The sequence below is a fragment of the Crocuta crocuta genome, unplaced genomic scaffold (genome assembly GCF_008692635.1).
Source record: "Crocuta crocuta isolate KB4526 unplaced genomic scaffold, BGI_CrCroc_1.0 scaffold118, whole genome shotgun sequence".
In the NCBI taxonomy this organism is placed as follows: Eukaryota; Metazoa; Chordata; class Mammalia; order Carnivora; family Hyaenidae; genus Crocuta; species Crocuta crocuta.
In genome coordinates, this window is record NW_027551558.1 from 5533266 (window position 1) to 5546488 (window position 13223).

At 42.7% G+C, this 13223-nt stretch overlaps 1 protein-coding gene across 1 annotated transcript in view; it reads left to right on the forward strand.

The window, feature by feature from the left end:
- RNF149 (ring finger protein 149) overlaps nucleotides 1–13223 on the forward strand; it is a 49457-nt gene that overhangs the window by 12762 nt on the left and 23472 nt on the right. Inside the window, exons 3-4 of the mRNA XM_077749189.1 lie at nucleotides 5–417; nucleotides 12427–12677. Coding sequence (XP_077605315.1) covers nucleotides 5–417; nucleotides 12427–12677 — 664 coding nt within the window. The remainder of the gene's footprint in view (nucleotides 1–4; nucleotides 418–12426; nucleotides 12678–13223) is intronic.

Below are 13223 nucleotides of genomic sequence, written 5' to 3' on the forward strand. Positions count from 1 at the left end.
GGGACACGCTGGCGCTGCTGGCGCTGGCTGTGTGCGCGCCCGGGGCCCGGGGTCGGGCGTTCGAGTGGTACTCCGCCGTGGTGAGCACCGAGTACGTCGACCCGCACACGAACCGCACCGTCTGGAGCGTCTCGGAGAGCGGCCGCTTCGGCGATAGCTCGCCCAAGGAGGGCGCGCAGGGCCTGGTGGGCGTCCCGCGCGCGGCGGATCGCGACCCCGAGGGCTGCGCGCCAGATACGCGCTTCCTCGTGCCCGCGCCCGGCGGCCGAGGAGCCGCGCCCTGGGTCGCCCTGGTCGCGCGCGGTGGCTGCACCTTCAAGGACAAGGTGCTGGTGGCTGCACGGAGGAACGCCTCGGCCGTGGTCCTCTACAACGAGGAGAGCCACGGGAACCTCACCGTGCCCATGTCCCACGCGGGTGAGCCGAGGTCGGGGGGCGCGGGGAAGTGGCCGGGGGAACTCTGCAGTTTAGACATGGCCGGCGGCCCCTCTAGTCCTCCGCTTTGAACCACCCCCCGCCCCCAGGGGCAAGCCGAAAAGGGGCCGGGGGTGCGACTCAGATGGCCTCTGGCCGTTGGGAACTACGGCGGGTAAGCTCTAGGTTTGCGGTTTGTAACACCCCCGCCCTTCGCCCCCGGAACACGGTAGGGAGTTTGACGGGCCTCCAGACAAAATCAGATCTTCGCCTTGGGCTTTTGAATTGAAGGGAGGGGCCGTCTGGAGGAGAGCAGTGGGGAGAGAGAAAGAAGTTAAAACCCACCTAAAGAGGATTGTGGTGGAAGGTCTCATGATTGCTAATCATGGGTCCCTTTCCATTCATCGTTTCCCAGAGTCAGGTGGGGTGAGAATTGAAGCTCTTTCCTAGCGCACTCCAAGATCTGGCAGTCCCTTCACGAACGTAAAGTGGTGGTTTGGTGGCACTCTGTTTTCTCCACTCTTCTGAAACGTGTCTGAATATTCTAAACTTTTGAGTCAGAAAATGTGGATTTAAGTTCGGGTATGCTTTCTCACACTCTAAGGTTAATACTGGCGCTCATCCCAGTTAGATGCCTTGAGCCTTGAGTTTAGATGAAATTATCAAGTTCTGGGGCGCCTGGGTGGCTTAGTCGGTTAAGCGTCCGACTTTCGCTTAGGTCATGATCTCGCGGTTCGTGGGTTCGAGCCCCGCGTCGGGCTCAGAGCCTGGAGCCTGTTTCAGTCTGTGACTCCCTCTCTCTCTGACCCTCCCCTGCTCACGCTGTCTCTCTCTCTCTCTCCTAGAAATAAATAAAAAAACATTAAAAAAAAATTTAAAAAAAATTATCAAGTTCTGTTCATTCAGTAAAAAATCCTGTTCTTTGCCAGGCAACGGTTCTCACACACCTATTCCCCTCAACAGGTTCCATCTTCAAGGAGTGATGACATTAAAAGTCTTATTTTGCATGACCTCCTCAGAACTGAGTTCCGAGTCCCATAGGAGCAGTACACAGCAGAGTCTACATGTTTGTTATAACTTCTAAGATCTTGACTCCGTCTGAACTTACTGTGACTAAAGTCTTTTTTTTAAAGTTGCTGCTGCAAGTCAGACATCCCTTTTCCTGTAGTTTTGTTTTCAATTCTGCTTTGATTTGTTTTTTTTTTTTTAGTGTTTTATTTTGTATTTGAGAGAGACCGAGAGCAAGCAGGAGACGGGAAGAGAGTCTGAAGCAGGCTCCAGGCTCTGAGCTGTTCGCACAGAACCCAACACAGGGCTCGAACTCACGAGCAGTTGTGGTTATGACCTGAGCCAGAGTCAGAGGCTTAACCCACTGAGCCACCCAGGCGCCCCTTCGTTTTGATTTCTTAAAGGCAAGTTAGAACTTAACTAGAATGAGGACAGAAAAGTGACTTTGGATTTGGCCTATTTTAGCATTGATGGGAATGGAAATCAGTTGAGAGGTGAGAAAATGGAGACTTAGAACACTTCTTCCAAAAACCTTGACTTGGGAGGGCTCAGGAGGTGCTGAAAAATGGGCAGAAACTATAGGGCAAAGGAGGGTAGGGTAAACAATGGTAAGGCATGTTTGATATTGGATGGAAGTGCTGTATCCGGGATAGAGAAGAGGTAACCACAAGAGTCCGGTCAATGTCCAGGATACTTTGTGGGGGGGAGGGGGGTGGTGGCTTCAGATAGTAAAGGAAATTCCTCAGCTGCAACAGAAGGAAGTGGGTTTGGAGAGGAAATGGGAACAGATACTCATGTGGTGGCAATGGGTGAGGTACCCACCACCTTTGGTGGGGTTATTACAGTGATTACAAGTCTACCCAAGCCATGTTTCCATACGACTGCAATGAAAAGCCATTTCACAGAGCATTCCTGATACATCCTATCGTTGGTGTCTCCTGATTTTAGTAATTCTGTCAAAAAAAAAAAAAAAAAGAGGTTACTGTGTCAGGATTCTGATTCTGGGTCCTTGCAGTCTCTTTAGAGTCTATAACATCTTCATTTGGACCCTTTCTTTCTTTCTTCTCTCTCTCTCTTTTGTTTATTTTTGAGAGAGCAGGGGAGGGGCAGAGAGACTCCCAAGTGGGCTTCACACTATCAGCGCAGAGCCTAACATGGGCCTTGTACCCAGAAACCACAAGATCATGCCCTGAGCCAAAACCAAGCATCAGACACTCAATCATATGAGCCACCCAGGTACCCAGGACTTTTTCTCTTCAATGACAGACTCATCAGCTACAATTTTCTAAATTTGTTTACTGCATTTTTTGATAATGACATTAACATTTTCCCAGGCTAAAATAGCCCTTGCTCTTACCATGGTCCGGTCACCTTGCTTGCTTTTTTTATTGACATAGAATTTATCCAGGCCCAGAAAAACACCTCATCGATATTTATTTTGAATCCTCTTCTTGTGAGTTTCTATTCCTATTGTGAGTGTCCACTCTAGCCCTTTTCTGGGACAGTAATTCTGTTTGAGAAAAAAGACAAGTAACAGCTTTAGCAATTTTTTTTTTAACCATGTGAAAGTACCCAGTTGTGTGTGTACTGTGCTTAGTGATCTCTGTACAGTGTGGCCTCACTTAATTCTCCTGACAGCCTTTTGAGGTTTAACCGCTTTTCACAGATGAGGAAACTGACTGGCCTAACTAAGGTAACAGAGTGATCTATGTATAGCCAGATCATTCTTTTTTGTGGGAGAGGCTGTCCTGTGCATTATGGGATGTTTAGGGTTTCTGGCCTCTACCTACTAGATCCAGTAGTAGTGTCCTGTGTTGGCAACTGATAATGTCTCCACATAATACCAAATGTCTGGGGGGTAAAAATGATGACAGAATCATCCAACATTTTGAGCCACTAACTTAAAGGGAGATTAATTTGGTAGCATTGTGATCAGCGGATTAGACAGGAAAATCTTAAGAGACTCTCCTCAGACTGTTGGGCTAGTCCAAGTAGAAATACAGTTGACCCTTGAACAACACAAGGCTTAGAGGTGCCAGCCCCCCATGCAGTCGAAAAATCTGTGTATAACTTTTGACTTCCCAAAACTTAACCAGTAATAGCCTCCTGTCGACTGGACACTTTATCAATAACATAAGCAGTCAATTAACATATGTTTTGTATGTCATATGCATTATATACTGGATTCTTGCAGTAAGCTAGAAGGAGGAAAATGTTATTAAAATCATAAGGGAAAAACATTTACATACTGTATTTATTGGAAAAATTCCTTGCGTAAGTTGATCTACACAGTTCAAATGTGTGTTGCTCAAGGGTCACCTCTATAAGGGCCAGTACTGTAATGTTGACCAAAGGAATGACCTTCACAGAACTTGGCCCAACTGGGGACAAGGGTACAAATGTATCTGACATTTTGAGAATGGAGTAGCACTTAGGATGGAAAGAATGGAATTAAGACAGAAGACAAACTGGCTTTGACATACTTGAATTTGAAATGTTACACAGAACCTTAAATGCAGCTCAAGTTTAGGTTTCTTGCATTTTTTCAGAATGTGGCTAGAGACAGTAAAAACCGCAGATTTCAATGGTTTGGGTGTTCCTGTGTAGCACTGGTGTCCTTCAAAATAGGTAGAGGTGGCTGCTTGTAAAATTCATTCGTGATAGTCTTTTCCCAAATCTCAAGGAGAATTTCTCATTTTTAAAAAATCCGTTGCTTCGCTCTACTAAACCCAGTATAAGATATTTTGGGCTTAAATCAGTTTTTATTGTGGTTCTAAAAAAAAAAAAATCATGACTTCAGGAAAATATTCTATGAGAACAACTATAAGGACTGTTTAATTAATTCTCTGTTAATTAATTTTAATTTCCTTTACTTAAGCAGACAGTAATGAGCAGCCACTTTGGGTCAAGTATTGTGCTTGCTCAGGGATAGAAATGCGTAAGACACATGCATACCTTTGAGGAGTTTGGGGCATGGTAGGAGCGATAAACAACTTTCTAGATAATATGGTTTGGACCTTGGCAGAATTATATGCACCAGTGCTTAGGAAACAAAGAAAGGACATATAAAGCAGGTATTCCAAGGGTAACTAGAAGTTATTTTGACCAAGATGAGTAAAAATTGGTAGAAGTCAAACCATTAAAAGCTTTTATAGAGTATTGGCCTTATTGTAGTTATTGTCGGTTAATAAATGGGATTATCTTGGGGACGCCTGGCTGGCTCAGTCTGTACAGCATGTGACTCTTGATCTGGGGGTCGTGAGTTTGAGCCCCACGTTGGGTGTGAAGATTACTTAAATAATCTTCAAATAAGTAAATAAATAGGATGATGCTTTAGCTGAAATCTTGGCCTTTTAAAAATAGATTCATTCATTCATTCTGTATACAGTTAACTTCATTCTATTAACAGGTGTTTACTGAGTGCCAAGTACTGTTAAGGTTCAGAGCTTTGTTTGAGGAAGGTGCCAGAGCTGGGATGGAGAGAGATGACAAAGATGTAGAAGTCCCTAGTGTTAAGGAAGATGTGCATTTTGCATTTGCAGAGCATGGTAAATAGTTTTTTATGAATAATAAATTTTGATGATGTTTAATGCTATACTCAAATTATTCAAAAATTTGGATTTGAATTAATGTGTTTTGGTGCTGTAGGAAGACAAAATGGCACCTCACAGGCGCATAGAAGGTGGGATTAGCTGAGACAGTTCCCAGAAAGGTTGAATTTTGAAGGGCATGTTGATGGAGAAGGTGCCTCTGGGTGTGTGGTGTGTGGTGGGGGGGTTGAGCTCTAGGACATTCTTGGTGGCGGGAATGGCATTGCAAAATGCTGACGTCCTGAAATAAGGCATTGCATTTGGAAACCCTGCAAAGAGTTGGGTAGTATATTCAACAAATACAAAATATTTTTGAGCAATTCAGATTATCCAAAACGTAGTTTAAAATTCCAAGCGAATTGGGGCGCCTGGGTGGCTTAGTCGGTTAAGCATCCGACTTTCGCTTAGGTCATGATCTCGCGGTTCGTGGGTTCGAGCCCCGCATCGGGCTCTGTGCTGACTGCCAGCTCAGAGCCTGGAGCCTGTTTCAGTCTGTGACTCCCTCTCTCTCTGACCCTCCCCTGCTCACGCTGTCTCTCTTTCTCTCTCCTAGAAATAAAAAAAAATATTAAAAAAATAAAATAAAATAAAATTCCCAGCGAATTAACATTTGTTTTTGTGTCCTGCGGACACTCCCTAGCCAACCATAAAAACATTTTTGTTTTGTATTATAGCTTCAAATTTCGGAGACATTTGCATTCATATTTGGTGTCCTATTCCTCCTGCAAAGCAATGCATAGTATTCTCCTTATTGGGGCATTCCAAGTATAATACTAGAAGAAAAGCCCATATTTTCATACAGAAACTCTTCTATGGGTCATTAGTGCATGATGCTGGGCTACAAAAACTAATAAATAAGAACAGGTAGTACTCGTCTAGTGAGGGAGAGAGACCTATAAAGAAATACTGGTGGGTGTATAAAAAGCTTATGTCTAAGAGGAACTGATGCATTGCAGGCACAAAGGGGTGGGTGGTGCTGAGCAGCCTTGAGTTGAGCTTGTACTGAATCAAAGATGTGACCAAGAATTTCCCAGGTGGAGGGGGCAGAGGGTGGAAAGAGTATGGAAGCTATTAGGAAAAAAAGACCTGAAATTTCATGGGTTTCTTTTGCTGGAACTCTAAAATGTGTTTCTTGCTGCCTGAATCAGTTTTCTAGAACAGAAATCGAATCCACCACTTTAAATATTTCAGTAGTTCCCACCTCCTTGAAAAGGATGCTGAAATCTATATAGTTCCCTTTGGGAGGAGAAATGGTACGCCAGGCTCAAATGTAACCTCTAGAATTTTGAACCTACTATTTTTGTTTAAGGTTTCTTTCTTTATTTTGAGAGAGAGAGAGAGGGAGAGAGAGAGAGAGAGAGAGCGAGCGAGCAAGCACTAGCTGGGGGGGAGGCAGAGAGGTAGGAAGAGAGAATCCCAAGCAGGCTTCGCACTGCCTGCACTGACAGCACAGAGTTCACCTTGGGGCTGGAACTCATGAACCGTGAGAACGTGACCTGAGCTGAAATCAAGAGTCAGATGCTTAACTGAGCCACCCAGGCGCCCCTGAACCCACTATTGCCCAAGACAGGATTTTTTGTTACTGACCAAGTGGTAAGAGGAACATAGAAATTTGAAAGGAAACAGAAATATGTGTAGTTATTTTTGGCACGGAAGACTTTTATATTATGGATAATTTGGCTTGCTAAAGAGTACTGTGTAGCATTTATTATTTGACAAGGAGGTTTATGATCGTGTTCTCTGTCCACAGACCTTGTGCTAAGTAAGACAGAAACAAACGGTCTTCAAGGAGTTTCCCTGTCTAATGGTGAGAAGTATAGAGTCTTTGGGGAAGGAGGGGGATCGTACCAGGTGACATTTTTTACACAAGCATGATTGGTAGCAGTGTTGAGGCCTAGGGAAGAAACATCTTAAGATCTTTCTCTCCCCGGTCCCAAGTGTTTGAACGTCTGTGCGTCCTGGGAAGAATCTCTGGAAATAAGCTATGATTTGCTCTTTTGGGCCACTGAGGCTCTTCTCTAGGATTGGCCTCGGGAGGCAGCAATGCATCAGGAGGTAGGGGCAGGGCCGAATGAGGTGCCTGTGCTGGGAAGCCCTTGGGGTCATGCGTTTTTACTCTGCTGCCCTGCTTCCAGTTCATCCCCAGAAACGTCCCAGAAAAGCAAATCATGGGATAGAATGAGTCTTCATTCTGAGTTTTATTAATTCAAAGTGGTTCCCAGAAGTAGCCTTGCTGCTATAATCACTGGAGCAAATGGTTTAGCTGTCATCCTGGACACTATTTTTGTTGTTTTTTGTTTGTTTTTTAATGATTTATTTTAACCCACTGAACTGTTTTTAGTTTCCTAGGTGAAAAGTTTCAAGTGGATATTACAAGTGTTTTCAGTTCAGGGTATCCTTCTGATAATCATTGTGTGTCAATAGCCCCTCCCTTTGAAAGTTTTGGTGATCCTCGCGTTTGGGTGGCTCAGTCGGTTGGGGGTCCAGCCCTTGATTTCAGCTCAGGTCATGATCTCACAGTTCATGAGTTCAAGCCCCGTGTCGGGCTCTGTGCTAACAGTGCAGAGCCTGCCTAAGATTCTCTCTCTCCTCTCTCTCTCTCCCCGACTTGTGCATGTGTCCTCTCTCATAATAAACTTAAAAATATTTTTTTGGTGTTCAAAAACCTCTCTAATCTTAATTCATCTTCCACCTCTCATTCATTCATTCAACAAACACATTCTGTGTGCCAGGTTCTGTGAGACACGGGGGCTTGGAGATCAAAAAGATAAACTATCCATATGCAGTTGTTGCCCCTCTTATCCATGGTCTCATCTTCCCGGGTTTCACTTACCCGCAGTCAACCTTGATCTGGAAGTAGATGATCCTCCTTCTGACCTATGGTTAGAAGTAGCAAGTAGCCTAATATTAGGTCATCGTGTCCACGTCATTCACCTCCCTTCATCTTACCATGTGGGCATTTTATTTCACATCCTCACAAGAAGAGGGGTGACTACAGTATAAAATATTTTAAGAGAGGCCACATTCACATAACTTTTCTGGCATGTGTTGTAATTGTACTTTATTATTAGTTATTAATCTCTCACTGAGCCTAATTTATAAATGAAGTTTTATCATAGGTATATGTAGGGGAAGAGCATAGCATATATAGCACTTGGTGCTTTCTGTGGTTTAGGTGCATCCACTGAGGGTCTTGTGAGGGTCTCGTGAATAAGGGGGACCACTATATTTTCATCATTAATCAAAATGGACCAATCACCATCCCAAATATGTTTTGTTTTGTTTTTTCCAAATATGTTTTATGGTGATTTCACACCCTAGAAAAGCCCCTTTCATTTGCTTGGTAAACTTTGCCTGTCCTTCATGATGTAGTTCAAGGGTCCTTCCCAGGGAAAGAATTCTGTCCCACCTTAAAACAAAATTGTCACTTGACTTCTGTAGCTCTTTGTATTCCACTTTCATATTAAGTAAGCAACAGTCCAAAATAGAAAATTCTCATTCTCATAGCTGAAGGAGTATTCTCAGAGAGAGTGGATTCTCCAAGACCTAGACAGTGGATAACAGAGTGAGATTTGAACCCTGTCTGTGAGGCTCTGAAGCCTGGGTCTCCCACGAGGAGGGGGCAGGACAGACTGTGTGGGAGCTGGATCTTTAGACCCAGGGACTGGCTTTTCCAGGTGGTGTGTGACATTGAGCAACTCGCAAGATTTCAGAGCCCTCATTTGTAAAATGATAATTTGACCTCTTTCTGCTGCAAGTGAGGTGTAAATATGAAAGTGCTCTGAAGTTGGTTTTCCCCCGTTAACACAAAGAGCATTATGTCAGTACCAGAAGCTTTATGAAGCTGTAACCATAGCATAGAAACAGTTTTGTTTTTTGTATAAAACTTTTTAACTGAAGTAGGTACATAGAGTTCATTACACTGTTCTTTCTACTTGAGTGCATGCTTGAAATTTTCCACCGAAGGGGGTTTGTGAAAAAGGTTTGTGAAAAAGGCTTTCCGCTTACAAGGTGCCATGTAATTATAAGTGATGTAACTATCATAATAATTGTTTCTGGAGTTGTCTTCCTCAGCTTCCAGATGTTTGTTTTCCTGAGAGCAGTAAGTGCCCTCCCCCTCGGCGTGTCTCCGCAGTGATGACATGGCCGACTGTGTGAGTGTGGAGACCAGTACAGTTCTTGTTAAGTGACACTTTGAGGCCCAGGTCAGAGGATCGGCCTCCAGGCTGGAGCCACCTTAGAAAGGTGCCCTTCTGCTGTTTCAGTAACTAAATCCTGATGACAGGGGGCCACAGTGGATTTGCTACAGATACAGTTTCTCTCTGCAGTAAAATTGTGTTACAACTCAGCTTCCAGAAGCGATGCCAGAGAACATTCCTTATGTGTGTTTTTAAAATTAGTTTTTGAATAGGTAATATGTGCACATGATAAGGAAGTTTTACCGTGTCCAGCTCCTCTCCCCCCCAACACAGTCAGGGTCCCCAGACTCTGGGTCACCTTCCAGAGGCAGTCTAAATTGATAGGACATAGAGATCTTTTGTCCACATAGTTTGACATTTTTCTCCCCCCGCCCCCTTGTGTCTTGTTGAGTGCTGTTGGTGCTAACAGAGCTGCTGCCTCAGTCTGCACACACATCCTATAATTTATGTAACTCTCTTCCTATTGATGGACATTTAGATTGTGATACCACAAACTTAGAGGAAACAAATTTGACAACAAATATCTTTATAGATAGTAGATAGTTCTTGTATACATATATAAATCAACTCCCCCCTGCAGGGCGCAGGCATGCAGTTTCGTGCTCACTCTTGACAATACGGAGGATCCACACTTTTTGATCTTTGCCAGTCATATAGGCACAGATGGTCCCCAAGTTACCTTGGTTTGATTTACGATTTTTTGACTTTGTGATGGCATGAATAAGTATTCAGTGGAAACCATACTTCAGATTTTGAATTTGGACTTTTTCCGGGGCTAGCGATGTGCCCTACGGTACCCTCTCGTGACGCTGGGCTATAGCGGCAGCCCCAGCTCCTCATATGTCACACAGGCACAAAGGTCAACAACTGATATGGCCATTCTGTACCCAGGCTACCCTTCTGTTGTTCACTTTCGGTACTGTACTCAATAAATGACATGAGATAGTCAGCACTTTCTTACAGGCTTGTTGTCAGAGGATTTAGCCCAACCTCAGGCTCTTGTCAGTGTTCTGAGCACATGTAAGATAGGCTAGGTCGAGTGATGCTCGATAAGGGATATTAAATGCATTTTCTGCTTAGGTTATTTTCAACTTAGGATAGGTTTTCAGGATGTAACCCCAGCATAAGCTGAAGATCTGTTTAATGTTTTCATCTGTACCCTCACTTAATGTGTTTAAAACCCATTTGTTCGGGAGTGGCCACAGAGGCATTCAGGTTTTCTTTTTGGGGCGATGAAAATGTTGTCGAATTAGATTATGGTGATGGTCACTCAATTTTGTTGAATATGCTAAAAACCACTGAATTGTACACTTAAAAAAATTTTTTTAACACTTAAAAAAATTTTTTTACTGTTTTATTTTTGTTTTTGAGAAAGAGAGAGACAGTGTGAGCAGGGGAGTGTCAGAGAGAGAGACACAGAATCCGAAGACAGGCCCCAGGCTCTGAGCTAGCTGTCAGCACAGAGCCCGCCACAGGGCTCAAACCCACAAACCATGAGATCACGACCTGAGCCGAAGTCCGACACTTAACCTACTGGGCCACCCAGATGCCCCTGAATTGTACATTTAAAAGGGTGAATTTTGTTCTTCCTGAGGCTGCTATGTAAAAAAACGTTCCTCTTTTCTGCACACTGACTTCCTTTGTTTTTCTGTTGCTCCTTTTCTTCCAGGAAACTGTTTTCAGTCTTTGTTGTGTTATATGCATTTTCCCCTCTGTTGGCCATTTTTGCTCTTTTGCTCTTGCTTCCTTGATTTTGCTCTTTTTTTAGCCACGTGGAAATTTTTCATGTTTATATTTCCTCTTTTTTTATATATTTAAATGTTTGCTTTAGTTGGGATTTATATTGCCATAAATTAGGAGAAAGGGATGTAGTTTTTCTCTCAGATAATATCCAATTTTCCTCATACTATTTTTTTAAAAAATAATCCATTGTACCGCAGTGATTTAAGATTACAGTTTTATCCTTTATTAACTTATTTTATGTATGAGTCTAATTTCTGGACTCTTGATTCTGCTCCATTGTTCTGGTTTTCTTGTGCTTCTACCACACTTTTTAATTAATTATAAAGGTTTAGTCTGGGTTTTCTTGTTTGCAAAGTTTTCCCAATCAAAAGAAAATTTTTTGCTCCAATCATTCTTGATTATTTTCCCCTAAAGAACTTTAGAAACAGCATTTAAGGGTTTAAGAATACTATTGAGGGGTGCCTGGGTGGCTCAGTCAGTTGAACGTCCAGTTCAGCTCAGGTTATAATAGTTTGTGAGTTTGAACCCCACATTGAGTTCTGCGCTGTTATCACGGAGCCTGCTTGGAATTCTCTCTCTCTCTCTCTCTCTCTCAAAAATAAACATTAAAAAAATGGAATACTACTGATAGTTTATGGTTATTATATTAATTTATAGATAGACTTATGTAAACTGATTATTTTACCCATTCTTTCCTATTATTATTATTATTTTTTGTATTATGTCTGCTCCTGCCTTCAGACCAATGTTAAATAATAGTGATTATGGTAGAAATTCTCAGATGCCTCCTTGTGTTTAATAGGCATGCTTTGGGCATCATGTATTAATGTTTGTAAGTGAAATTATTCTGTATGGTTCTTTTGGTTTCTCCTCCCATGTTTGGCTTTGTTCTCTAGAAATAATTTCCAAACTTCCTTTTTAATTTTTTTACTCTGTGGAACAATTTCAATACCATTGGTTTTACTTAAACGTTTGGTGGTAGAATTCACCTGTGAAATTGAATGGGCCCCTTAACTTTTGGGGGGTAGTTTTCAGAGACTTCTACTTCTTTCTTTATTTTTTTAAGTTTATTTATTTCTTTTGGTAGAGAGAGAGAGAGCAAGAGCACGCACCTGTGAGCATGAGCAGGGGAGGGAGAGAGAGAATTCCAAGTAGGCTCCATGCTGTTAGCACAGAACCTAACTCGGGCTCAGCATCATGAACCTGTGAGATCATGACCTAAGCCAAGATCTAGAGTTGGATGCTTAACTGACTGAGCCACCCAGGTGCCCCAAGACTTATTTTACTTCTAATGTAATCAGTCTGTTTTCTCTTTTGGGGCCAGTTTTCCTGTTTTCCTTGAAAATTAAACCTTATGGAAGTTTTTGGGTAGTCACCTATGGATAGGCTCTAGTATTCTTCTAGTTCTCTTAACCTTTCTCGGTGTCTTATTTTGTGTTCTTCATATTGACTTTTTTTGTTCTTTCCTACAGGTACCGGAAATATAGTGGTCATTATGGTTAGCTACCCTAAAGGAAGAGAAATTTTGGATCTGGTGCAGAAAGGCATTGCGGTGAAAATGACCATAGGAGTCGGCACCCGTCACGTGCAGGAATTCATCAGTGGTCAGTCTGTGGTATTTGTGGCCATTGCCTTTATCACCATGATGATTATCTCATTAGCCTGGCTGATATTTTACTACATACAGCGTTTCCTATATACTGGCTCACAGTTTGGAAGTCAGGTAATTATGCATAATTCTTTTTAACTTTGCTTTTTAAAAGAGAGCTCATAAATATTTCTCCTATATATTGCCTTTAAGTTCTATTTGAAAGTGTTGTTTTTTTGGGCAGGGGGAAGGAGGGACTATATTCTTATTTTCATTTTCACTCATACTGTTTAATTAATATATAATTTTTTGAAGATAGCTTTTTAATTAGAGCATATTAAATTTTCTGTTCTGTAGGATATTAAATACCTTTAAATGGGGTCACTTTTTGCATGTTTTGCTCCTACAGATACCCTCTTTGCCTTTTTCAGACATAAAGGAGTGATAAATCAGCCTGTGGTAGAATGGACCTGGTTCTGTGTTTAAAATAAAGCGAACCCTGGGCCTGAAGGCAAGGAGCAGAGTGGGAGGGCCTTCCCGGCTTCCCCTGTGGGGCAGCTTTCAAGGCCATTTATCTGCAGAAAGACCGTGTCTTTGTCACCACAGAGAGGAGGCCAGTCAGAGATCCAGAGGCTTCCAAAGACAGGCCTAATTGGTTTCTTCCTCAGACATGGAATTGTA